The sequence below is a fragment of the Bufo gargarizans genome, chromosome 11, assembly GCF_014858855.1.
Source record: "Bufo gargarizans isolate SCDJY-AF-19 chromosome 11, ASM1485885v1, whole genome shotgun sequence".
In the NCBI taxonomy this organism is placed as follows: domain Eukaryota; kingdom Metazoa; phylum Chordata; class Amphibia; order Anura; family Bufonidae; genus Bufo; species Bufo gargarizans.
This window is the reverse complement of record NC_058090.1, coordinates 25,340,728-25,368,627: the sequence shown is the minus strand read 5'-3', so window position 1 is coordinate 25,368,627 and position 27,900 is coordinate 25,340,728. Positions and strand designations below refer to the sequence as shown.

Here is a 27,900-nt window from a genome sequence, read left to right as displayed (position 1 = left end):
CTTCACAATAAAATAAGAAACACCCTGCGATAGAAAGACCGCACTGAAGGAGAGACGATGGTGAACTAGGGCATAACACACAGGTGCGGTATGTCACATAGAAACTGTAAAAACAGCCATAGGTCACACGTACCGGTCGTCCGCGGCTCCTCTCTCCGCGTTTTCAACTTTCGCGGGTGAATTTGCATCTGTTGGCGGGAACCTCTGTGACAGGGAGCCGGAACCGGAAATGCGTTCCACGAGGTCTCCCTTCCTGAGCGTTCCGAACCTCGCTTTCAGAAACCACGACGCCTCCCCCCCGTCGCGTGATCACCGCGGAGGTTTTTGACAGCGATAGTGTCATGTGAGGCTGTTAACCATTTTGCTGCTGGACACTTTCGTTTAGAGACTTCCATAAGGGTCTGTTGTGTGATTTCTGTCGCTTTTCTCCCAGATTTTTCTAGATTTTCTTAGTTTTGACTCCTAAATAGTCTTCTTTATGGTCTGTGGAGTAAGACTAGGTCTGTTTTGGGTCAGCAAATTAATTATGTAAAATTAACTTCAGTTTTTTAGTTGCACACAATTGTATCTACACTCGTATTAATTGTACCAATGCACCTAAAAAAGAAAATAATGTAAATATTCATCCTTAAACATTTTCTGCGGTTTTGTGTCTACAGGTACAGTGCCGACCTATACGTCTCCATGGTAACAGACAACAAACAAACCCAGCGTAGTCTGATCCTGCAGCCATGGGGTGAGAAGGGGTACATAACTGGGTTTCTTCATTGTAAGCTGGTCACAGTGCCACACATTGTATAGTGGCTGTGCTCGGTATTGCAGCTCAATTCCATTCCCTTCAGTAGGACTGGGCTACACCTAGGCTACGTGACTGATGGATGTGACGCCATAGGAAAGAAGAAGAGGCCGTGGCCCTTTACAACAGCCAATCGGCAGGCCAAAGCCCTGCCCACACGTCCCGGCCGATGACCCCACAATTTTGCAGGTAAAAGTGAGTTATTACCTTAGAAATCGCGTGCCCGTTGATCTGTGCAGTGTTTAAATCTAAGGGGTGCAGCTGTACCCCAGTTCTGGAGCCTGAGGCCCATCTGACACATATAAGGACAGCGGTATACGCAGCCCGGTATTGGTTCTGTACTGGGGGCCGAGTGTTTAAAGGGGATGTCCAGGATTACAAAAACATGGCTGTTTTCTGCCAAAAACAGCACCACACCTGGCCATAGGTTATGTATGGTATTGCAGCTAAGCCCCATTCAGTGGAGCTGAGATGCAGTACCAGGCACAACCTTTGGACAGGTGTGGCGCTGTTTCAGGAATAAAACAGACATGTTTTTTTTTTTATGCTGAAACACCCCTTTAACTCTACCCATTTAAAGGGGTTCTCTGGGTTTTCATATTGATAAGTCATCAGGAAGTCCGACACCCGTCACCCCTGGCAATCAGCCTTTTCAGGAAGCTGCAGCGCTCACCGGAGCTCCAATGAGCGCCACGGCCTCCTCGCAGCTTACCGTGCACAGCGCCGTTCATTGCAGCTTAGCCCCATTCCCTTGAACGGGACTTTGCTGTGCCTAGGCCACGTTACGGATGAATGTGACATCACGTGGTCTAAACGCTCTCGTCCTCTTCAAACAGCTGATCGTCTGGGGTGCTGGGTGTTGAACCCCCACTAATCTCATACTGATGACAGGCTGTGAATATAAGATTCCCGGACAACCCCTTTAAGTATAAATGCATATAAACTATATAAAAATAAATAAAATAAATAAGTCTAAAAGGGGCACAAAAAAGTCTGCGTGTTTGGAACGTGGACTGGAGAAGGGGCACATGAAACCTTTTATTTCTCGTCATTCTTCTTTCCTAGTCACAAGGGCTGACTCAGACCCCGTGATATGTAAGAATGACTCGTCAGGCTTTCTATTCACTGTCAGTGATACAAAGTGTATATGGTCTGAATAGAATGCCAGAGCTGCAGTGAAGACTGACACCACATAGGGAGATAGGCTTTGGAGTGTCAGCCACTATGGGTGCTGTAGGTGCAGTCAGTGACAGTGGCTCCTTTGGTCAGTAGTCGCCGCCTCACGTCCTTTGGTTTTGTATTCGGTATTTTTCAGTATTTTCCGGTTTTGGATAATCAGAAAAAAATCCCCAACACTGAGAAAATATAGAAAATTTCCATCAGATGTGAAGGTGAATCAGGCGCGGCGTGGCCAAGATTGCGCAGTAACTTCCGGGGAAAGTCAATGTATGGCCTCATGCACACGAGCGTTGTTTTGGTCCGCATCCGAGCCGCAAAATGCGGACCCATTCACTTCAATGGGGCCACAAAAGATGCGGACAGCACTTCGCTGCTCCGTTCCGTAGCCCGGCAAAAAAAACATAACATGTCCTATTCTTGTCCGTTTTGCGGACAAGAATAGGCATTTCTACAATGGGCCGCCTGTTCTGTTCTGAAAATTGCGGAAGGAACACGGACGGCTTCCATTTTTTGCGGATCCGCGGTTTGCAGACCGCAAAAAAACAGAACGGTCGTGTGCGTGAGGCATATCTAAGCCTATAATGTGTACAAAAGCTATAACGTGAGGGGGCAAACCACATGAAATGGAGGAGTGCGAACCATGGCATCAACACATGAGCATGCAAAGAGAGAAGAGAAAGAAACGCCGCACATCCAGTAATACAATCTGTAGTTTATTAGTAAACACAAAGCCCAGAAAAATTAAAACATTGTATCCGATAACAACATTGTGTGTGGATCGATAATAAGTGCAACACACAGACCCGCAGACACAAGCTCAAATCTAAGAACATGAAAAAGACCGCCAAGTACATATGCAATTCATAAACCTGGCATCAAAGACGGTAAAAAATACTTATCAAATAGAAATAAGGTCGCTCGTGGTGTGAGGGTAAAACGCCCCACGCTTATCGCCAGGTCAAACTGGCTTCCTCAGGGTTCCTCAGGTTGTACCCCTGAGGAAGCCAGTTTGACCTGGCGATAAGCGTGGGGCGTTTTACCCTCACACCACGAGCGACCTTATTTCTATTTGATAAGTATTTTTTACCGTCTTTGATGCCAGGTTTATGAATTGCATATATACTTGGCGGTCTTTTTCATGTTCTTAGATTTGAGCTTGGTGTCTGTGGGTCTGTGTGTTGCACTTATTATCGATCCACACACAATGTTGTTATCGGATACAATGTGTTAATTTTTCTGGGCTTTGTGTTCACTAATAAACTACAGATTGTATTATTGGATGTGCGGCGTTTCTTTCTCTTCTCTCTTTGCATAAGCCTATAATGTGTGAAACCATCAGAGAAACATGCAACACTACAACTCCCATCGTGTATACCATTCTAAAATGATTTGTGTAGACAGAGAGCTATTGAGCCTGTATCTAAGCCTCTCATGTGTGATACTGTGTGCTGAGCCAGTGTATCTAAAGCTGCACACACACATACAATGCTCTTTCGGCTGCCGGCTATTCTTTCCTGATTATGCTCACAGTGGGGCATACTGTCTACTGAACAGTGTATCTAAGCCTAATATGTGTAATAATGTCTACTGAGCAGTGTATCTAAGCCTAATATGTGTAATAATGTCTACTGAACAGTGTATCTAAGCCTAATATGTGTAATAATGTCTACTGAACAGTGTATCTAAGCCTAATATGTGTAATAATGTCTACTGAGCAGTGTATCTAAGTCTACCATGTATGATATTATATGAGCTGATGTTTCTAAGGCCTCTTTCACACGACCGTATGGCTTTTTCAGTGATTTGCGGTCCGTTTTAAACGGATCCGTTGTTCCATTTTTTGTTTCCGTTGTGTTTCCGTTTCCGTTTTTCTGTTCCGTTTTTCCGTATGCCATGTACAGTATACAGTAATTTCATAGAAAAAATTGGGCTGGGCATAACATTTTCAATAGATGGCTCTGCAAAAAAACGGAACGGATATGGAAGACATACGGATGCATTTCCGTATGTGTTCCATTTTTTTTTTGCGGACCCATTGACTTGAATTGAGCCATGGAACGTGATTTGCGGGCAATAATAGGACATGTTCTATCTTTTAACGGAAAAACGGAAACGGAATGCATATGGAGTACATTACGGTTTTTTTTCAGAACCATTGAAATGAATGGTTCCGTAAATGGACCGTATACGGAATGCAAAAAACGGCCCGCAAACGGGAGAAAAAAAACGGTCGTGTGAAAGAGGCCTAATTTTGTGTGATACGGTCTGATGAACTGGTGTATCTAAGCCCATCATGTGTAATACTATCTGCTGGTGTATCTAGTCCTATCATGTGAGACACTGTCTGCTTAGTTGATGTATCTAATCATGCCATGTGTGATACTGATTGCTGACCTCGTGTATCTAAACCTATCCTGTGTGATACTGTCTGCTGGGCTATTGTATCTAATCCTGTCATGTGTGATACTGTCTGCAGAGCTGATGTATCTAATCCATATCTGACGGACATTTTATTTAACCCATTGTCCGATCAGACAGCCTCATAAAGAGTCTCCCCTTAAAATAAATGATCTGCCTCTAGGAAAGCTGGTGTCTGAAAAGGTAGACATACCCTTTAAGGGATCATTTCATATGCCTGTCTTGTCTTAAAGGGGGTTTCCAGTCCCTTTGTATTGATGACTTATACACTGGACAGGTGATCAGTGGGGGTCCCACTGCTGGGACACCCCCGCTCATGAGAATAAGGGCCGTGTGTCTCCCAGTAAATATAAATATTTTCAGAAATCCATGGTAAATCCCACTATTTTGAGGCCTTGCTTCTCCTGGTGACCCCTTCACATGGGTGGAGGGAGGGCTGGCATAGCATATGTTGGGTGGGTGCTAGGTCCTAACAAGCCAAGGCCAGGATGGATGCAGAGTTGGGTTGGCACGTAAAATCTGTGCCCATGTGAAGGAAAGTCCAGCTATGACCAGAGGTGTCACTGGAAGCTCAAGGCCCCCAATCTGTAACCGGGCCCCCAACTACCATGTGGCACAGGAACTTCTGGACCCCAGGGTGCAGCTCATTCATTCTAGTAGTTTCCAAAATGTCTTCCCCCCCCCCATCCATCAAGGAGGAAAGCAGCCGAACCCCCGAGCGTCTGTTATTGTGAAACCGTCTGGTAGATTTCCGTAAAGTCTGATTCACTGGACTTTAACATTCTTTCAAATTTTCCAAAGGGAATAACAAAAAAAAAATCCTGTACTAATAAGTCAGTGCGGCCACAGCAGCCAGCGGGAATCCGGAAAGTCTGTCTATCTATCTATGTATCTATCTCCTGTCTATCTATCTATCTATCTATCTATCTATCTCATATCTATCTATCTATGTATCTATCTATCTTATATCTATCTATTTATCTATCTTATATCTATCTATCTATCTATCTATCTATCTTATATCTATCTATGTATCTTATATCTATCTATCTATCTTATATCTATCTATCTATCTCATATCTATCTATCTATGTATCTATCTATCTTATATCTATCTATCTATCTATCTATCTCATATCTATCTATCTATGTATCTATCTTATATCTATCTTATATCTATCTATCATCTACTTCTGTGTAATAACCTGATAATATTTGACAAGATGAAAAACAAACAATAAAACAAATACTGTAAGCAGAGAAGAAGTTACTGCAAAAACTGAGCAAGTCAAGGGTTAATAAAGAAGTAGCAGCGGGCGCAGTGCATGCTGGGAGTGGTGGGCTGCCTGAGTCTGGGTAATGTAGTTGTGTGTATAGGAAATGGCTGCTTGTGCTGGGAGCTGTGGCGGCTTCTCCCTGTCTGGCTGCAAAGATATCCTTTCCTTTGTTCTTGTGGCCACATAGCAGCAGCCTGGATCCAGAGCTGGGGCCCGGATACAAGGTAAGAGGGGCCCAGGAGCTGGGCTGGGGATGCTACCATGTATAAGCTGCGGCTTGTTACATATGATAGGTGTGTTTCCTGTACTGTACATGATCATCGTCTACTACAGAGCTCTGCATGCCTGGACATATGGACATAGCTGGTATCACGGGTCCAGACCCACCGCCCATCTCACCCGCCGCATCCGTGTGTCCTGTAAATCCCCAGCACTGGACCCTAAATGTAAGAGTTTTAATTGAAATGATTTTTAGCCTAATAATATTTATTTGCGATAAAGCGTCCGTAATCCTCGCCAGCAGTTACGTAGAATTCAGTTTTATATTTCTATTTTGTAGACCTTTGTATTATATGAACTTTTACACTTTTCACCATAGTTAGAAATATATGCACACATATGTATTTTTTAGGTTATTACTCTTAGCTTTAGTAATATTAATAATCAATGCTACCTACCGTAACAGGATTTTTTAAGCAGTGTTAACTTTTTATTAATTTATTTTCTATTAACAAAATAAAAATAAGCAAATTACAAACGTGATTTATACTAAATAATAATAATAGATGGGTTAGCAGTAATTCATAATATCAAAAACTTGTTTTCATTTATTATTTTTGTATTTGTTTCTATATTTTATGGTTTTATTAGTATTTAATATTATAGGTTTCTTTTATTTATATTTAATATTTATGTATTTTTTAAAATTTATGTGTTTTTAATATTTATGGATTTTTTATTTATTTACCATTTATGGATTTAAAAAAAAAAAAAATATGTAATAGTTATGGATTTATTTTAATATTTATGGATTTTTTTATTTAACATTTATGGATTTATTCTAATATTTATGGATTTTTTGTTTTAGTTTTATATTTACCATACTTTTTTATTTTTTAGGACAGGCTTATACTGATACATTATTATTTTTTTTTTACTGTATCTTGTTACTAACTAACCCCTGACATATAGGTAAAGGGCCACTGCCCAACTGAGGGCCTTTTCCAAACTGATTGCATAGACAGGTTGATCTAACCCTAAGTTCACACCTGAGCGTTTTACAGCGCGTTCAAACGCGCTGTAAAACGCTCAACACGTGAAAACCAATGCTTCCCTATGGCCCTGGTTCACACTTGAGCGTTTTACAGCGCGTTTGAACGCGCTGTAAAACGCCCGACGCATAAACAAGTTCTTGAGCTTTTTTTTGGGCGTTTGTCGCGCGTTTTGGCCCATAGACTCATTGAACAACACTGCAGTCAATCACAGAAACGCGCGTTTACTATTGCTAAAAACGCGCGACAAATACGCGCGTCTCAGAAACGCTCAGGTGTGAACCCAGGGTAAAGGTTTATCTTACTAGACCTTTAAACCTTACACTGGTGCGGACAGTGACATTTTATTATTTCTCTTTTATTTTTTTATGTAATAGTTATGGATTTATTTTAATATTTATGGATTTTTTTATTTAACATTTATGGATTTTTTTTATTTCATATTTATGGATTTATTCTAATATTTATGGATTTTTTTATTTAACATTTATGGATTTTTTTTATTTCATATTTATGGATTTATTCTAATATTTATGGATTTTTTAAATTTTATATTTACCAAACTTTTTTTTTTTTTTTAGGACAGGCTTATAATGATACAGTAAAAAAATAAAATAAAATAATGTATCTTGTTACTAACTAACCCCTGACATATAGGTAAAGGGCCACTGCCTAACTGAGGGCCTTTTCCAAACTGCATAGACAGGTTGATCTGAGGCTGGGTTCAGACCTGAGCGTTTTACAGCGCGTTCCTACGCGCTGTAAAACGCTCAACAAGGAGAAACCAATGATTCCCTATGGGAATGGTTCTCACCTGGGCATTTTACAGCGCGTACGATCGCGCTGTAAAACGCCCGACGCCCCAAGAAGTACATGAGCTTCTTTGGGGCGTCTTGTCGCGCGTTCCCGTACATAGACTTTCGGGAACGCGGGACAATGGGTGTTCGCTTGTCTCTGTATGCGCGATTGCAAACTCCCGTACAATCGCGCATACAGAGCGCTCCTTTCAGAACGCTCAGGTGTGAACCCAGCGTAAAGGTTCCTCTTACTAGACCTTTAAACCTTACACTGGTGCGGACAGTGACATTTTATTATTCCTCTTTTATTTCTTGCACGTGTGTGAGATAATATGATGTCATCTACGAAATCCTGCACACATCAGCCCATGTGCGACGTTATTGTTATCATTCTTATACTTCTTTTTGCCTTTTACCACAAATGTCAGTAAGTCTTCAGCAGGACAAGGGTGTCGTTTGGCTTTATAGGTCTTATATTTTTGCTGCATTTGGTTCATGGGTCATAATAATTAGCCTGTTATACGGCCAGGTTGTTAGTGTGGAATGTAATAGTGACTGCACAAAGCCGTTACTAAAAGTAGATTATTTTGAGCTCTGAACGGAAGCATCGACCGATAAATGTTCACTTGAGGAACTACAGATGCGAGATTTCATGTCATTTCCCAGCAGCGGCAGCGGAAGTCACTAATGAATAATTTAGTGCGATCAAAGTGGAGCCAAAGGCAAAAATACATACATTGCAAGTGTGGAGACGGCAGTGCGCGTGTGGCCGTCCATTTACAACGCGGATCCGTCATACGGACGAGCGCAGGAGGCCCCAGTCAGACTAATGTTCCCATCTGTAGATATTATTGGGAACGTTCATCTTAAGGCCTCACTCACTTTTCCGTATCCTTTTGACATCCACGAAAAAAATAAGTCCGTGAAGAATCCACGTTTGGTCCGTGTGTCTGTTTTTTTTGCCCTTCGTTTGTCTAAATTAATTTCTGCATCTCCTGTCAGTGGTCAGTGAAAAACAAACCAGACACGGACACAGTCGTGGACCCATAGACTTCGATAGGCGTGTTTCGGCCGCATGTCTCTGTGATTTTTACACTGTAAAAAAATACTGGTGTGTGAACAGACGCATTAAAGTGAATGGGTACGCGCGCCGTCCACAGGAAATGCAGACAGCAGATGTCTGTGAAAAAGCGGAAATGTGAACGAGGCCTTAGCCTGCAGCTAGGCTACACTGCACCTAATGATTGTCAATATCGCTATGCGACACGCGACATTCTGTCGCAGGTCAGAGCGGCTGGTTGGAAAAGCGCACTGCCGCTCCATTCATGTGCATGGGAGCGCCGCTGTACTCGGCTATTGGGAATCCCCATAGAAATGAATAGAGTAGAGGCCTGCATTTCCCACCAGCCGCTCTGTCCATTTCAGGGGGGGGCGTCCGTTGTCGTGATCGATGGGGGTCCCAGTGCCTATGGGATAACTTGTTATAACCAGAATACCCCTTTAAAGAGCACCTGACAGCAGGATCCATACTCAGGTAGGTACTAGCCCGTTTGTTATTTTATAGCCTTGTCAGGTGTTGGTTTTTCCGGGATTTTGATATCGATGATCTATCCTCAGGATAGGTAATCAATATATGATCGGTAGGGGGGTCCAACAGCCAGGACCTCCACCAATCAGCTGTTTGAGAAGGCACTGGCGCTTTTGTGAGCACCGCAGCCTTCTCCGTGCTCCGCGCCCCCTGCATTGAAGTAAATGTGGCTGACCGTGACACCAAGCACGGAGAAGGGCACCGGTGCCTTCTCAAACAGCTGATGGGCAGAGGTCCTGGGTGTTGGACCCCCACGATAAATCCCTTAAAATAGGGCATCAGTATCAAAATCCTGGAAAACCCCTTTAAAGGAAGCGACCAATTATGGCCCAGTAAATGGCCTAAAATAACAAATGTATGGATACTCACCGCTTTTCTTTGCTGTTCCTTCAAGGAGGGTGTTACGCTCCTGTCTTCCCGCTGCTGATGTCATCTTGGCTGCAGCGGCAACGTTCCCTACACGGGGGTCACTGCTGCAGCCATTGATTGGCCGCAGTGGTCACTTGTGCACTGAATGTTACCGCTGCAGCCAGAAAAACAAAGAGCAGCAGTGAGGGCCGAGCGCAGCGCGGGAAGAAGCAGTGGAGGAAACAGGCGAGTATCCAATTACGTATTTGTTATTTTAGGCGATTTACAGGGTTTGACAGAGTTTTTATAGAATGCAGACAACCCCTTTAAGTGTTTTAACAAAGAATAATTTTCTGTGGTGTCGGGGGAACTGCTAAGGACGTCAGCCTTCAAAAAGAAGCCCCTAGCCCCATCACACACTGCTGGAATTTATGTAGCGTAGTAGGTGACTACCCTGGTCTCCACAGAATCATGGAGATCCGGCATAGTCACCTGCTGCAAAGGGCATCTGTTGCTAGGCAACGGACGGAACTTATACTGCATCTGTAAGTGAACGGATGTTCCGTTACCTGCCAGATCTCGTATCAGGAGAATACTTCTAGCCAAGGTTAGCAGCGGCAGCCATTCAGTACGTGCAGAGGCCGCGGCATGCTCACGCCGAGTATCCTTCAGTTGTCTCATTGCAACACAATGGAAGTCTGTTTTATGTCAGATGCTTCACCGCGCCATCTCCTCTGCTCCGCGGGTCACGATTTCCTGCATTAAATCGTGTTGTCTAAAAAGACTCCTCTGTTCATGTCCGTGACTCATGAATTGGCTCTTGCATAGTGTTTAGGCCTCATGCACACAACCGGATTTTCGGTCCGCATCGGATCCTCCCTTTTTGCGGATCGCACGCGGGCCTATTTATTTCTATGGGGCTGGAACAAATACGGACTGTCATCTGTCTGCTTTCCACATCCGTGTGGCCGTTCTGCAAATCCCATTCTTGTCCCATCTTTGCAGACAAATATCCATTTCCATAATAGGGACAAAGGAAAGTGGGGGATGCACACAGCCGGTTTCCGTATTTTGCAGATCCACGGTTTTCGGACCACAAAATACATACGGCTGTGTGCATGAGGCCTTAGGCTGTGTTCTATTAGTCCATGCACCGCCATTAGGCCTCAGGCACACGACCATATGTATTTCGCGGTCCAGCCAAGTAAAGGACATGTTCTATCTTTCTGCAGAACAGACATACGGATGCGGAAAGCACACAAATCGCCCATGTGCTTTCCGCATCCGTATGTTCGTTCCGCAAAAAGATGGAATATGTCCACAAAATGCAGACCATGTTGAAGTCAATGGGTCCGCAAGAAAAATGTAGACAGCACATGGTCTGCATCAGTATTTTGAAGATGCGGACCGCAAAACGGACATGGTCGTCCATTCTTTTCCCCCTTGATGGTGACTGGCTGCGTGCACCCTATGTTTCGGGGAATATAAATGCATCTGATTATTGAGGTCCAACCACTGGGACCCCAACTATCATGAAAAAGGGGATCCTATGTTCCCCTTTTTGGAGCGGTGTTTGGACATGTCTGCTGCCGACCTATTCCCAACAGTCCAGAAGACTTGCATTGACATCTGCAACTGCCACTCCGTTTCCGTGATTGGTGGGACCCTTGTCAATCAGTACATACGGCTAAGTATTTTTCGGCTGAAAACCTCAGAGGACTAATGGGGGTTGTCCACCTTTCTAGTGCTTTTTTTCCGACCCCTCCCCCAAGTATGGCTGGACCCCAGGTATTGAGCTTACTTATCTGATCCACGCCCTTGCGTTCCAGCTCAATCTCTTCCCCTTGTGTGTTGCTGCTCCTCTTGTAGCGTCAATGTCTTGTTTGACACGGGTCATGTGACCACCGTAGTCAGCCATCGGATGTTGACCCGGCTAGCTACAGGACCAAGCAGCTCATGATGGGAAGCCATAGAGATCAGGTAAGTAGGCTCACCACTGAGGGTCACTAGAAAGGTGGACACCCCCTTTAAGAAAAAGCCTTGTAATAGAGGACAATCCCTTTAAAACCAGCTGCGCTGTACCTATAAATCGACAGGGGGCTATGTTCGTCGGGCGGCTTCATTGGCATTCCCTGCACATCGGCTCTTGAATGAAGTCAGCAGAAAGATGAATATAATGTGGCTGTGAACGGCGTAGGTGACTGGAGCGGAGATAATGGCTGCTTCTGCCGAAGAACGTTTTATGAATGAGCTCAGGAGTCATTCACAAGCCGCTCTCCATTCAGGGAAATGTGTTTTGTCAGACGTCTTGGGGCTTCGTCGCTGCAGACGTGCGGGAAACGGTTAATGTTAGGACGAGCTTTACGGGAACCTAGAACTATTTATTGCCTGTGTACATTGAACCTTCTATCCAGACGCCTTATTTTCCCCCTTCTTTTGTCTTGCTTGTACTTGTCTGGACTTGTAAGGAAGATCACGGCTGCTAGATATCTAAGGGAGAGCTTTTTGCCTAATCATTTAAAGGTGGACCACCAATCACTAGAATGGGGGTCACGAGTCTCCCATTCCTCCTCCCCTGCACATCTGCAATTACTCTGAATTGCATTACTGCTATACTTGCTATATATGAAAACTTGAAGCTCTTTGTGCTCATTTTTGATCAAAATAGTGTCTGGCCCCTGGCTACCCTGAAAGCTGACCTTTGCTAGCCCCATCCCCTAGGGATCCAGCGATTATGCAGCGTGACTATGCATTAGGGCTAATTCACTTGCAGAATGCTTGCAAGAAATCCAATTCTGTGTTATAATTGCATAAGCCTGACTGCAAATTGAGAAAAACACCACTGCCCCAAAAAACGAACCTCGCAGGTAAAAAAATAAATAAAAATAATATGCAAAAACACCAGCAAAACAAATCACAGAAAATATACAAATGACCTCAATAACGTATGTGAGACACCAGCCTAAAGGGGGTAGAAATCTGCTTTTCTTGCGGATGACATCTGTGACAAGATAGTCACAAAGAGTCCGCGTGTCCTTTTTTTCGCTCTCCGTGTGTCATCCGTATTCCACGGACACTGGAAATAGTTTCAAGAGCATCTCCTACCAATGGTCCATGAAAACCATGGACTAAACATTGATGGCTTCCGTGTTGTGGCCATCATTTTACATGGAGCCATAAACTATAATGTGCGTCAAGGGATCCATAATCACAGAGAAAAATAGGGAATGCGCCACTGTCTGTGGAAAACCACTGACGTGTGAATGCACACATTACAGCCTCATGCACACGGCCGTTGATTTGGTCCGCATCCGAGCTGCAGTTTTGGCGGCCCGGATGCGGACCCATTCACTTCAATGGGGGCCGCAAAAGATGCGGACAGCACTCCATGTGCTGTCCACATCCGTTGCTCCGTTCCGTGGCCCCGCTAAAAAAATGATATTAACATGTCCTATTCTTGTCTGCGCTTTCCAGACAAGAATAGGCAGTTATATTAAAGGCTGCCCGTGCCGTTCCGCAAATTGCGGAACGCACACGAACGCCATCCGTGTTTTGCAGATCTGCGATTTGCGGACCGCAAAAAACGGAACGGTCGTGTGCATGTAGCCTAAAGCCAATGGGTACGTGTGCTGTCCGTGTAGACTACAGACAGCACACATATGTGATTCACAGACGTGTGAATAAGGCCTTAGGCTCCGGACTCGCATCGCGAGTATGCGGCAGCTCCCGTCCTGACCTCCTGAGCACTGACGAGGTTGCAAAGCATTATATTGATTTATGATGCTATGTAACCCTTACAGTTCTGAAATGTATTGGATAACACTGACATAATTCTGTCAGTGTTATCCAATACATTCCAGAACTCTAGGGTTACATAGCATAATAAATCAATATAATGCTATGCGACCCTGTCAGTGCTGGGAGGTCAGGACGGGAGCTGCCGCATACTCGCCCTGCAAGTCCGGACTGTGGAACTCGCTCATCTGAAAGGGGCTTTAATTGCATCCTATATGATTGACATGAGAACTTGCAATTATGTACATGTTACCCTGGGGGGCAGGGGCGTCTGTCACCTCAGTGTCCAGGAGATCTCCTGACCATTGTGACCACCTACCCTGTCCTAGACTCCTAGCTGTTGAGGGATGTCACAGATTTGCAATGTGAGTGACCATAAAGAACAGCTACGTCAGGTGCAATGATCAGATTGGCCAAAACACGGCCCAGACGTACACATGCCGTCTTCGTGTCTGGTACCTAATGCAGAAAATAAGAGACCATTTGTTACAAGATTGTGGGAACGCTGCAAACCTCAATTCACAAATTGTTCCTTCTCCATGGGATTGCTGGTGAGTCATTTCCACTAGGATGCTGGAGGTTTGGGAGCTGGGCATGTGCCCAGTGGAATCGCTGAGCGGCTCCCTTGCAGAACAGCAGCTTCCTCTTAGATTGCTATGTAACAGACCATCATGGAGGCGATTCTCAGCAAGTAGCATTTGTTCCTATCGCTCGGGTGGCAGGTTATTGGTTATGGCTGATAGACATCGGGTAGAAGTGCACTTGTGGGGGTCATTTAGTAAAGACCGGCTTTTTACGTTGGTCTTTGATAGCCCCTGTGCCTAAGTTACAACAAGGTGCAGGCCTCATCATAAATTAGGTGCACCTCCGGCAGTCCATGCGCCTGGAGTCAGAACTATGCCAGCCCCTGACTGGAGTAGCTTTCACTCCTCTTAAGGGCTCATGCACACGACCGTTGATTGGGTCCGATTGGGTGCTGCCTGTGCTGTCCGCATCACAAAAAAATAGAACTTGTCCTGTTCTTGTCTGTTTTGCAGACAAGAATAGGCATTTCCATCATGGGTGGCCTGTTCTGTTGCGCAAATTGCGGAATGCACAAGGCCGGCATTCGTGTTTTGTTGATCCACAATTTGCGGACCGCAAAACACAGCACGGTTGTGTGCATGAGCCTTAAGTCTGTTTTTAGGCATAAGGGCTCATACACACAAACATATTTTTGTCCGCATTGGGCATTTTTTGGAGGAGATTTCCCTGAGATTTTACAACCAAAGCCAGAAGTGGATTCAAAAGGAACCGGAAATTTAAAGGACGGACTTCTACTTCTACTTCCTGCTGGATCCACTACTGGATTTGGCTGAAAAACCTGCAGGAAAATCGACCTCAAAACCTTCTCCAAAAAACTCAGTGTGAACGTACCCTTACTGGATTGTATAGGTGCAGTGTCAGATCTACATGGGTTTGTGTGTCCATCCTTACCCTATGTATTCGCTTCTGGAAAGCCCCCAGCCCAGACCCCTAGGATCTAGGCTTCTATAGACCTTACTAAGCAGTGTCAAGCTGTTATCCAAGAGCTCACTTTACTGGCTCTGCTATATCCTGCCCCGTCTGCTGGGTCTCATTCATTGGTCACAAATATTGGGCGACCCACTGGCACCGTGTCATGAAGGCGTTTCTAGTTTTAAGTAGTTCATTATAGGCCACTTTCACACTAGCGGTTTCAATTACGCTTTTGAGATCCGTCATAGGATCTCAATAGCGGAAGAAAACTCTTCAGTTTTGTCCCCATTCATTGTCAATGGGGACTGAACTGAACGAAACGGAGTGTACCAGAATGCATTCCGTTCCGTTTGGTTGCGTCCCCATCGCAGACAGAACAACATTGCAAGCAGCGTTTTTCTGTCTGCGGTGTGGTGCGGAGCAAGACGGATCCGTCCTGACACACAACGTAAGTCAATGGGGACGGATCCGTTTTCTCTGACACAATAGGAAACGGATCCGTCCCCCATTGACTTTCAATGGTGTCGATGACGGTTCCATTATGGCTATAGAAGACATAATACAACCGAATCTGTTCATGACGGAGGCAGGCGGTCGTGTTATTGTAACAGAGGCGTTTTTGCAGATCCATGACGGATCCGCAAAAAACGCTAGTGTGAAAGTAGCCTTAAATGAAAAGCTCTACAACTTTCTAATATACTTTGTGTTTCAGTTCCTCGCAGTTTTCTTTTCTAGACCTCTGCTTGCTGTTGGTGAATGAGAATTTTTTGGTTTACCGTAAACCTGTACAGAACTCATCCTGCTCTCCTCTTCTGAGAAGGGGATACAACTGTATCCAGACCAGCCAATGGGCTGCGAGATAAACAATTTGTAATACAGACTGATACATTGTAGCAAACTAGCTGAGAAAACTGTGCAGTTGCTGCTGAAGCAGATATTACTGGTGGCGGCCGCAGTGCGATTTTCTCAGGGGTGCACCTAGCCTTTCTAAACGCCCCCCCCCCATGCCAATTTCTTAACCTAACCCCTTTGCCACAATGAAAGTGCTTATTGTCCATAGTGGCCCTTCCGCTGCCTCCTTCCTTTCCCTACCTGGTGCTGCCTGAGGCGTTCGCCTAACCTGGCCTCATTGTTGGTGCACCCCTGGGTTTTCTTGTGTGGTTTTTGGCCAGGCAGCTCGTATAGGTGAAGAACATGGTTTCCGTGGCCTTCACCTGTACACAGGCGAAATTTGCAGCAATTCCCTGTAACTGCGCCGTGGTCGAAACACGTTATAGCCTCCTGATGTGTTTAGCTCACAGATCATTGCCTAAACTGGCTACAATAAATAGATACAAAGAGTGTTCACGTTTACTGACAGCAAGCAGAGATATTAGAAACCAGCATATTAGGAGAAAAAAAAAACACATAACAATATAAAGTTTATCTAAATATTTTATTCTATTTAATATGCAGATCCTGTCGAAATCCAGGAAAGGAGTGAACCTCCCCAGCATCCAGAGGGTTAATCATGGCTGAAAACATCGAGGAGAAGCTCGGCGATCTCGACGTCAGGCCAAAAAGCAGTCGAAGTCGCAGCGCGGACCGGAAAGACGGATATGTTTGGAGCGGCAAGAAGCTTTCCTGGTCTAATAAAAGCGGCCACTTGGCCGATGGAGGCGCGGCGCGTGCTGCGGACAAGGCGGAGGGATCTGCAAGGAGCCAGGAGAGAAAGCACAGCAGCTCCTCCATAGAACTGGATCTGGACCGCTCCTGCGGACATAAGCTCTTGGGTCGGTCTTTGAAGCAGAAGCTGCAGGATGCCGTGGGTCAGTGCTTCCCCATAAAGACCTGCAGCAGCCGCCACCAATCGGTATTGTCTTCCAAAAGGAAAATTCATATCAGCGAACTGATGCTGGACAAGTGCCCCTTCCCCCCCAAATCAGACCTGGCTTACAGGTGGCATTTTATTAAAAGGCACACTGCCCCCGTAAGCCAGCCGCACACCCAGTACGTGGTTAAAGACGCCCCTAAGGTGGACCCTCTAGCCATGGCCGAAGGGGAGGAGGACACGTTATCAGAGCGGCACGTCCTGTCTTGTGAAGTAAACATGGGGGCGGTAGAATCGGTCACCACCAAAGCCTTGAGGGGCGCCAAGGAGGACAGCGACGTTGACTCGGATGACGAAGTCCTGACGCTCTGCACTAGTTCTCGTAAGCGGAATAAACCCAAATGGGAGCCGGATGATGAGGTGTTTCTGTCCGCCACCCCTCCGAAATATCACACCCAGATAGATTACGTCCATTGCCTGGTTCCAGACCTGTTCCAGATCAATAACAACCCGTGCTACTGGGGAGTGATGGATCGGTATGCGGCGGAGGCCCTATTAGATGGGAAGCCGGAAGGGACATTTTTACTGCGGGACTCCGCACAGGAGGACTACTTGTTTTCTGTAAGTTTCAGGCGTTACAGCCGCTCCCTGCACGCCCGCATCGAGCAGTGGAATCACAACTTTAGCTTTGACGCCCATGACCCGTGTGTGTTCCATGCCCCCGACATCACGGGGTTGTTGGAGCACTACAAGGACCCCAGCTCCTGTATGTTCTTCGAGCCCCTTCTCTCCAGCCCTTTGCACCGGACATTCCCCTTTTCCCTCCAGCACACCTGCAGAACCGTCATCTGCGGCGCCACAAACTACGACGGCATCGACGCCCTGCCGGTCCCTTCTTCCATGAAACTTTACCTAAAGGAATATCATTACAAATCCAAAGTGCGGGTCCGCCGCATCGACATACCGGGACGCCACCATAAGTGATAAACCAGACGTATTAATAGTGATTTTTTATTTTTATGGTATTTCACCGAAGAAAGTTTGTGACCCCCTGCGTTGGCACCTGCACATTTTCTGTGTATTTCAGTGATGAGGTTCATCTATGTGCAATTAGCTTCCAAGGGCTCATTCACACGACCACGCTCGGTCTGGGAAACGTGGCTTGTGTGTCGGCCGCATCCACCGGACCGACGGCAGCCCTTCTGTCCCGACATGATGATTTGAGTACAGTACAATAGCCCTGCGACCAGATAGGAACTCAGTGGTCACTATGATGCAATCAGTTCATGTCAGAGGAGCTGCCACCAGTCCAGAAGATGCGTCCGACACATGGGCCACGTTTCCCGGACCGAGCACGGTCGTGTGCATGAGTCTTTAGAGACGTTCAAGCTCCGCTCCAAAACTCCTGCTTAGCCCTAGAGCTATGTATAATTCTAACACTAGAGGGAGCTTACTGCATACATTTATGCATTGAATTCTATAATAAAGCAGTATGCACTAAGCTCCTGCACTCCCCCTAGTGGCGGCTGCAGGCAAACAACATTCTATACTTTGTTTTTGCTGGGGATTTTTAGCTCTAAGGCGGCGCTCCAGCTGCTGTAAAACTACAATTCCCAGCATTCAAACATGTTCAGCTGTTCATTTAACTCCCGTAGAAGGGGATGGAGCACTCTGGGAGTTGTAGTCTCGGAACACCTGGAGTGCCGAAGGTTGCCGATTCCTGCTCTTAGGGCTCATGCACACACCCGTTGCCGTTTTTGCGGACTGCAAATTGAGGATTCGCAAAACATGGATACCGGCCGTGTGCATTCTGCATTTTACAGAACGGAACGTCCTATCCTTGTGCGCAAAACGGACAAGAATAAGACATGTTCTATTTTTTTTGCAGGGCAGCGGAACGTACATATGGTTGTGGCAGCACACCGTCCGCATCTTTTCCAGCCCTATTGAAAGGAATGGGTCCGCATCTCACCCGCAAAAAAATGCAGATCGGATGCGGACCAAAAATACATTCATGTGCATGAGCCCTAACCGCTATAAGGATATATTAGGAAACTAATCGGCACAGAACGTTGGACCTTAGGCTGGGTTCAGACCTGAGCGTACTGAACGTACGCTCTGTATGCGCGATTGTACGGGCGTTTGCAATCGCGCATACAGAGACAAGCGAACGCCCATTGTCGCGCGTTCCCGCTGAAGTCTATGTACGGGAACGCGCGACAAGACGCCCCAAAGAAGCTCCTGTACTTCTTGGGGCGTCGGGCGTTTTACAGCGCGCTGTAAAACGCCCAGATGAGAACCATTCCCATAGGGAATCATTGGTTCTTGCCTGTTGAGCGTTTTACAGCGCGTAGGAACGCGCTGTAAAACGCTCAGGTCTGAACCCAGCCTCAAAAGGACACATCACAGACATTCCCTTTAATTATATCTGACTCTGGGAAAGTTGTGTGACAGCATTCAAAGAGTGGGCAAGTCTGTCTAGTTTGGGCGCTGTAGGAAGCAGGGGTCATTCAGGAGTCTGGGTAAGCTGTATGACGACCCATGTGGGTAATATAACGGCAATATTGCTCATCACCCAGCTTTTCCAAAGACAGATATAACAGTAACAACGCGGGGGGTGGGGGAGTACAACTGAACCTACTGGTCACCACAAGGGTCAGTACTGCCCTCCAATCACTGTGCCTAACAAGCCTTTTCCATACTCTATTTAACCATTTACTGCCATGACGCATTAGTGGATCCTCATATAATTGTTATTTATCACGTACCTCTCTGCTGTTTGCTGATCCAAGCTCGGTGCTGGAGGATTTGTGGGTCAGTGATGCCTGCAGTCCTCTCTCCTCCTGTTAGGCAGTAACACAGGGTATTAATGTAAAGCTATACACGGGTATATATAGTGACCGTAGTGGTCTCACATTTAAACAGGGCCTGGAATTAAAGGGGTTCTCCTATAGTAGAGGTCTACAAGCTGTGACCTTCCAGTTGTTGCAAAACTACAACTCCCAGCATGGCTGGACGGCCTCTCTCGGAGTATACCCCTTTATACATGCCCATAGCACCTGGCCAGTGTGGGTTCATCCAATATAAGATACAACATGGCTACTTTCTGCCAAAAACAGCGCCACCCCTGTCCACAGGTTGGGTGTGGTATTGCAGCATTGCCACATTTATTCAGTGGAGCTGAGCTGCAATACCGGACACAGCCTGTGGACAGGGGCGGTGCTGTTTCTGGAAGAAAGCAGCCATGTTTTTTTTTTTTTTTTTTTCAAATCATGTACAACCCCCTTAAAGGACATGTCTTTTCCTTTAAGGGGGTTGTACATGATCCTGTGACCAGGGGGTGCTATTTCTGAATATTAGTGTCCTCGTATATTAAAGAAGGGCATCAGGGCCTGGTTGGAACTCAATCTTTCTACCCCCCTATAACTAGAGATAGCGTTTGTAGTGATTTACTAATAACTAACTTTTTGCAATTGAACTTGGGGGGGGGACGACAAGTAACCCTAGGACCCCACCTCACCCCTCTCCCTGAGGGAAAGGAAAGGTTGTGATTGTTATGGTTTGCACCCCTCCCCCCATCTGCAGTAACTGCCCCTTTAAGAGCAGACAGGGGCCCCCTTCAGCTGTTGGGTCCCATAAACAGCTGGCACCTCTAATATTGCTAATCACAACTAAAATTCCTTTAATCCAGCCATAAGCTAAACTTTACGCTCCCGGGCCAACCCCCACGTGTCACGTACCGTCTAATATCAGTGCGGTTGGTTTGCCCCCCCAGACTCCGGGGGCCCTGTTGTGACTACTTCTATACCCCTTAGGCCTCATTCACATGGCCATGTTTTTGGTCAGCATTTTTGCGGATCGGATGCGTACCAATTCATTTCAATGAGGCCGCAAAAAAAAAAAAAGCGGACTGTACACCATGTGCAGTCCACATCCATTCCGCGGGCCTGCAAAAATGATAGAACATGTCCTAGTCACGTCCGTTTCTCAGACAAGATTAGGCATTATTGCAGCGGGTCCGCAAAAAAAAAGAAAAACGGAGGCAACACGGAAGTCACATGCATCGTAACAATAGGACATCTTTTTTTGCAGGACTGCTGAACGGACATACGGATGCGGACAGAACACGGTGTGTTTTTTTGAGGCCCAGTTGAAATGAATGGGTCCGCCTCCGATTTTTTGGGGGCCTTAAATTTTTTTGTTTTTCCCCTATTTCACACGAGCGTATAGAAATCTGCCCATATGTCGGGTCTGGACAATATACCGTCCATATTCTCATAGGTAATTCATCCAGATTTACATGCGGAGTTCTTCCTTCCGCCATTTTGGATGCCCTCCTGTAGACTGTAATGGATGTAGTTGGAGGCAAATCCCCCCCCAAAACTAGGACACGTTTTATTAACATTAGCAGCGGGTTCCGGACCACAAAATACCCTCACGTGAAAGAGGCCTTTATCTGATTATTCAGCTCTGGTGCCACGGATTAAAGGAAATGACCCTCTCAGCTGATGGATCACAACTCCCAGCATCAACCGGCTTAGTAAAGTTGGCATCCAGTTAAAGGGACAGTCGCTCACAGAATAAATCTTGTGATCGGTCATGGAGGTGTGATCCGTGAGCTGGCATTGCCACAGATGCCTGAGATACAGGGGCTGCGATGCCCGTTGGTGTGCCCGGATGCCTTGGTACCTTACAGTAAACCCCTTCTAAAGTTGACTTTGGTCTTTTGTTCCAGAGAGTGCTGCTTTAACAGTGACTTGTGTATAATATGTAGGTTTCTGATCAAAATAAATAACGTTTCTGGTAATCTGATGCGTACAGCGATTCTATGATTATCGTCCAGCCTGTAATACCGCGACCACTCGGAGAATTGCCCATCGCGCAGACTACTTGCATGGTTGTGCACCCCCCCCCCCCCCCCCACCATGGGTGCAGCATCTATATAGTGGCCGTAATACACTGTTTCCCAGACCAGCAACTATGTATCAAACCCTATGATACTTGCACGCACAGTCATGTGACGACTAAGCTCCGCCCAGTAAGAGGCGCAGAATGACCGATGAGTAATTTGACATATTGGCGCATGGGTAAATGGTTCCTAATTTATATATGGATCTGACACCTTCTTCCCTGTGAAATCAAGGTGATCGCTGCTTTACGTGCAAAACAGCGCCACTCCTGTGCACAGGTCGTGTGTGGTACTGCAGCCCAGCCCATTCAAGCAGAGAATATTGGTAAGTGGCGGCTGCCAGGTACATATGGCGCTGCTGGGAAGCAAAAGCGGTGGAAATAAAGGTATATTAGTGTCTGAGGGCTGTAGGCCTCCTGGGGGGTCTTCTGCCGCCTGAGTCACTGTTTGTCGTGCTGCAGGTTCAGACTATGACCTCATGACCTTTCGCACGGGTCTCATGAGCAATCGTTTCTGACTCATCTGCCGGCAGCTTATCCTAGTGCTGGGAATACCCCTTTATGGGTGTCATGAAGCCAACTGCCTAGATACAATATGACGCCGTATAGACATCACAGATAGCGGCCCCCTCCACTCTACACCCCTTCTACAGCCAGAGGGGTGAGCCGGCGAAAATCGGCACAAGTAGCCCATACCGTTCACTGGAGGTCTGCGGCGTAAGGGCTCATGCACACGACCGTCTTAAGGACCGCAGACGGCTGGTCTGCAATACATGGGCACCGATGCGGACCTATTGACTTGAATGGGTCTGCAATCCGCAAGATACGGAGCGGTGCGGAGGTACAGATCGGTAGCACTACGAAGCGCTTCCACAGGATTTCAGTTTGTGCCTCTGCGCCGCAAAAAAAATAGGACGTCCTATTCTTTTGCGGTGCGGACTGTCTATTGCGGATCGCAGACCCATTCAAGTGAATGGGTCCGCATCCGCAAACGCACGTTCATGTGCATGAGCCCTGATACAACATATTAAAGGGGTTCTCCACTTTTGGGCTTTCCCTATCCAGATAGGTCCCTTCAGAAAAAGCTGATGGCAAAGTGTGAGACCCTCCAGAGATCAGCTGCGATCTGTGGGAAAACACAGCGCTAGGTGTTCTGTTTCCCTGCAGCGCCACCACTGGAGAAATTGAGCATTACAAAGTGTCCATTCACATCAGTAGGTTGTCTGTGTAAGGCCTCCTGCACACGACCGTTGTTTTGGTCCGCATCCGAGCCGCAGTATTTGCGGCTTGGATGTGGACCCATTCACTTCAATGGGGCCGCAAAAGATACGGACAGCACTCCGTGTGCTGTCCGCATCCGTTGCTCTGTAAAAAAAAAAAATAACCTGTCCTATTCTTGTCCGTTTTGCGGACAAGAATAGGCAGTCATATCAATGGCTGTCCGTGCCGTTCTGCAAATTGCGGAACGCACACGGACGCCATCTGTGATTGGCGGATCCGCAAAATACAGAGCGGTCGTGTGCATGAGGCCTCCAGAGCGAGAGACGCTCTTTGTGACCTCTTTCCACTATGGCCAAGAGATGAGGATCCCAACAGAAAGGAACGTCTGGCCCCTAATAGAACAGCACTATCCGTGTCCGTAATGCGAACAATAATAGGACATGTTCTATTTTTTTGCGGAACGGACATAAAGACACGGAATGCATAAGGAGTCATTTCCGTTTTTTTGGCTGCCCCATTGAGGCGAATAGATCTACTGTATATCTGGGTCGCCAAAAAAACAGAACAGACACGGAAAAACAATCTGTTTGTGTGCATGAGCCCTAAGACGGAACTGACGCAGGCCTCTGACAAGGCGCGCCGTCTCTGTCCCCAGAGTCTCACATGATAAATTGCTCAATGCAGAAATTCCAACATAGAAACGAGAGAAGTTCCGGGAATTTCCTACCACCCGATCCTGTAAACATTACAGTCTCGCGGGGCCGGAGGACAGGAAGCTTTCAGGGAATGGGTTTATTGACTACGGAGAATTCAATAGTATTTCCTTCGTGTAGACCCCCAACGAGTGCGGCTTTTAAAGAGGAGGAAGACGCCTAAGTGTCCGGGGCAGGAAATCTGTCTGACATCTGAGACGACTGCAGTACCCCCTGACCTACTTCCATGAAGTCAGCTGTTGCCGTGTGCTTTAACCCATAGCAACCAGCCCGATTTCAGCTTCTAAGCATGGAATGGAATAAAAATGGAATATCAGATTTTTCCACCCCCCAAAAAAAACAGCGCTGCACGTGTCCTCAGGTCGTGTGTGGTACTGCAGCTCATCCCCATTCACTTCATAGACATGGACAGGGGTGCTGCTGGCCGCCATGTTTTTAAAGTCAGGACTGATTACTGGATTCATGGGATGTGGGGTCAGTAAAAGATGCGATCAGCTGTAAACGAGCCCGTGCTTTGGAGTCTACACGGGCAATGATCGAATGTTCATTCCCGATCATTGGCTCATGTAATGGTCTTAAAGGGGTATTCCAGTAAGGGCTCTTACACACGACTGTAGCCATTTTTCCGTAAAACGCGTACATTGGCCGTGTTGCGGAACGGAACGTCTGGCCCATAATAGAACAGTCCTATATACAGACAAGAATATGACATGTTCTATATTTTTCCGGGGCAGCGGAACAGACCTTGAAGTGAATGGGTCCACGTCTGATCCGCAAAAAAAATGTACTGGATGGAAGATAACGAACTGATTGGGGGTCTGACCACTGATTCTCAGGACGGAGGTCCTGTGCCCCCCATTCTGATGGAGTGGCAGGTTGAGCATGTGCCCAGCGCTCACCTACCTCCGACAATCTCATTGAGAGTGGCATGGCGCATGCATGATCCGAGGGTATTGGACCCACGTTCTCCGGATCAATAAGGGGTCCCAGCGGTCAGACCCCACGATCAGTTAGTAGATAGAGGATAACTTGAAGTTGCCGGAGAACCCCTTTAAGCTGATGAATGATCAGGACTGATAAGTGTTGGTTGCACTTTCCTCTAGATCCGAAATATCTCCCCAAAGCCCTCTTCTTCTGCGGAAGCTCCCAGATGGACCACTGTGGGAGATCTCGCCTTGCTGTCTCCTCTACTATATGTCCGGCTGATAAAGTTGTCAAACATTTTCTAACCCGTCCCAAGTGACTCATGTTAAACCCACACGTTATCTGGACAGAGACGGGCGCTTCCCTGATAAATGGAGGATGGTGTGATGGCGGCTTTAAATGATAGGTTAACGAGCGTAAAATCAGACGTAGTAAGACCATGTGGTAGGGCAATGGCCTGGGGAACGCATCGCCTTCTGTACCATATCTGCCTAGTGCATGGGGTAGGCAATCTCCGGCACTCCAGCAAACTACAACTCCCAGCATGCATACTTGCTCTGCTCTTCTCAGAACTCCCATAGAAATTAATGAAGCATGCTGGGAATTGTAGTTTCACAACAGCTGGAGAGCCGAAGGTTGCTGACCCCTGTCCTAGTGCAATGATAGATACATTTGGGGCGTAAGGATTGGATACTTTGTATATGTTATATCTGTTTCTGGAAAAGTAGGGTAAGGATCAGTAGGGTGCTGTACAGCTCAGATGGGGTATCACCTACCTTGGGGGGGGCATTGCTAGATTACATTTGCTTTGGGTTAGGGTTCATGCCCGCGGCCGTGTGCCAGCCAGACCCGTGCTGTGGACCACAAATTGCGGTCAGCAATGAATGGGCACGACCGTGGGATCCGTGATCCGCATCTAACGGTCCGCACCGCAAAAAAGTAGTGCATGCACTACTTTTTTGCGGTGCGGAGGCACGACCAGAAACACCACAGAAGCACTCCGTAGTGCTTCCGATCAGTGCCTCCGTTCCGCATCTCCGTGATTGTGGACCCATTGAAGTGAATGGGTCCGCGATCCGTGGTGCGGGGTGCACACGGTCGATGCCCGTGTATTGCGGACCCCCTGTATGTGGGCCGGGCAACGGCCGTGTGCATGAGCCCTTACCAGGTTGCTTCGCCACCCAGCTTTTCCACGGTCCTGAAGGGCCAGCCTGTAGTAATCCCCTTGTATCACTGACTGACTTGACATTCAGGACTCTGGGAAAGTGAGTGACAACCACTATGGAAGCTGGAATGGCAGCCTGCTAACTGGATCTGTTTGGGAAAGCTGGGTGACAACCAGTATGGGTCACTGCAGAGGTTTTTACCCAGCTTTCCCAGACTCCTGAACATCAAGTCTATCCAGAAATACAGTGATACAATAGTACTGCCGCTCAGGAGAAAGCTGGGGGACAACCTGTGTCATATAGACCATACTGCTTGTCACCCAGCTTTCCCAGGAACAGATTAATAAAAGTGAGTTTAGGACAGGGAGGATCCCCCTTTTAACCCCTTAAGAACCACCCATTGTCGTCACTGTTGTAGAGGAAGCTTCTGTGATCCCTCCCGGGCTATGGATGGACTGTAACTAAGCACTCCCGCTCTTACCCTAAGTTCACACTTGAGCGTTTTACAGCGCGTTCCTACGTGCTGTAAAACGCGCAACACATGAAAACCAATGCTTCCCTATGGGGCTGGTTCACATTTTCGCGTTTTACAGCGCGTTTGAACGCGCTGTAAAACGCCCGACGCTCAAACAAGTACAGGAGCTTTTTTGGGGGCGTTTGACGCGCGTTTGGGCCATAGACTCTTTGGACAACACTGCTGTCAATCACCCAAACGCGCGTTTACTATTACAAAAAACGCGCATAAAAACGCGCGACAAAAACGCGCATAGAAACGCGCGTTTGAGAAACGCTTAGGTGTGAAACCAGGGTTAGAGCAGCCTTCTGCTCTACAGCTGGGATCAGAGGTCGCTCCAATCCCAGCTGTGACCGCAGCATGATCAAAGCGGATTTCCCCCTCCTCCCAGTGATCTGATCGGAGGCTGGGTGAGACCTCTGCAGCCAGCCGTGAGGACCTAGAAAGGACCCCAGGTCTGTAGGTTCAGTAATACCGCTGTTAGGGCGCACTAGTGTTCAGGAGCGGACCGGGAACTTAAAGTGGCCCTGAAAAAAAAACTAAAAGTGACCCCATTTTGTGGTCGGGGCAAAACTGACAGAAGGTAGGGCCGACACAGATAGGCGAGGTCAGCGGTGCCATATTGCGGCACATTATATCGCCAAATATCACAGTCCATGATAAAATACTGCCCCAGAAGCACAAAATACCTCCCCAAAAACTGCCGCTCTGTGGTGCCAAGCACCAGCTGCCCCGCTCCGTGCTCCTGCTCCATTTTCCACCTGGGCATCGGCCCACCGGGAAGTTTCCTTGTAGGGTCTATGGCCAGTCCGCCCCCTGCTAGTGTTGCTCTAACCCCAACCCGCGCAAAAGAAACACAGAGCACAATGTTTTAGCGTACAGGAATATGTTAATACAATATAAGAATAAAATTATTTAGTAAAATGGTAATTACTTAAAAGGCTTATCCGAGACTAAAAAATGCCTCATATGCCGGGCCCCTCACATTGAATCTACTTACCTGGCTCCCCGCACCGCCGCAGCTGCTTCTCCCTGTGTGCGGATAAAAACATCCGGTGTCGGGGGGGGGGGAGCAGCAAATGGCAGGCAGGGACAAGCCTCCCTAGCATCGCGGGTGGCGCTAGAGAGGCTCGTTCCCGTCCCTGTCTGCCATTGGCTGCTCCTTCCGGACACTGGATGTTTTTATCCGCGCATGGGGAGAAGCAGCAGCGGCGGTGCGGGGATCAGGAGCGGCGAGGGGAACCAGGTAAGTAGAATTAGCGTGAGGGGTCCGGCATATGGGGGGCATTTTTTTGTCTCGGATAACCCATTTAATGGGATAAAAAAATAAAAGAAAAAAATGGTAAAAAACAGCAAAAAAATATAAAATACACCATTATTTAACATAAAATACATTTTATTATGTAAAAAGCTAAAAAACACTATATTTAATAGGTATCCACACGTCTGAAATAACCTGAACAACTAGTATAACAGGTTTGAAATATGGACAGTGTAAACAATAATGTAAAACATGTCAAAATTCGTTTTTTCTATTTGCAAAGCAAAAAATTTACCGGTATATAAATTACAAAGAAAGTAATGTGCTTTCAAACAGCACCAATTAAAAAAAAAACTAATTTCTTTGGCATAAAACTAGGCCTCGTATAGCCACTCGTACATTCATATCTATGGGAGT

The 27,900-nt window shown here is 46.7% G+C and overlaps 1 protein-coding gene across 8 annotated transcripts; it reads left to right on the top strand.

Annotated features, from left to right (window-relative positions):
• Positions 1 to 310: 310 nt before the first annotated feature.
• On the top strand, positions 311 to 18,941 carry LOC122922230 (suppressor of cytokine signaling 4-like). 8 transcript variants are annotated; one of them, XM_044272778.1, is made up of 5 exons: positions 311 to 399; positions 660 to 736; positions 846 to 985; positions 6,004 to 6,116; positions 16,422 to 18,941. In XM_044272778.1, the coding sequence occupies exon 5, from the start codon at positions 16,477 to 16,479 to the stop codon at positions 17,758 to 17,760; it is 1,284 nt and encodes a 427-aa protein (XP_044128713.1). In that variant the 5' UTR covers positions 311 to 399; positions 660 to 736; positions 846 to 985; positions 6,004 to 6,116; positions 16,422 to 16,476; the 3' UTR covers positions 17,761 to 18,941. The 8 variants fall into 8 exon arrangements, with proteins under 8 accessions (XP_044128713.1, XP_044128710.1, XP_044128711.1 ...); XM_044272775.1 differs by lacking the exon at positions 6,004 to 6,116; XM_044272776.1 differs by lacking the exon at positions 6,004 to 6,116 and having other exon boundaries at positions 843 to 985.
• The last annotated feature ends 8,959 nt before the right edge of the window (positions 18,942 to 27,900 follow it).

Coding starts and splice junctions, on each gene's coding strand:
- LOC122922230 (XM_044272775.1), top strand. CDS start 16,477: ATGGCTGAAAACATCGAGGAGAAGCTCGGCGATCTCGACGTCAGGCCA.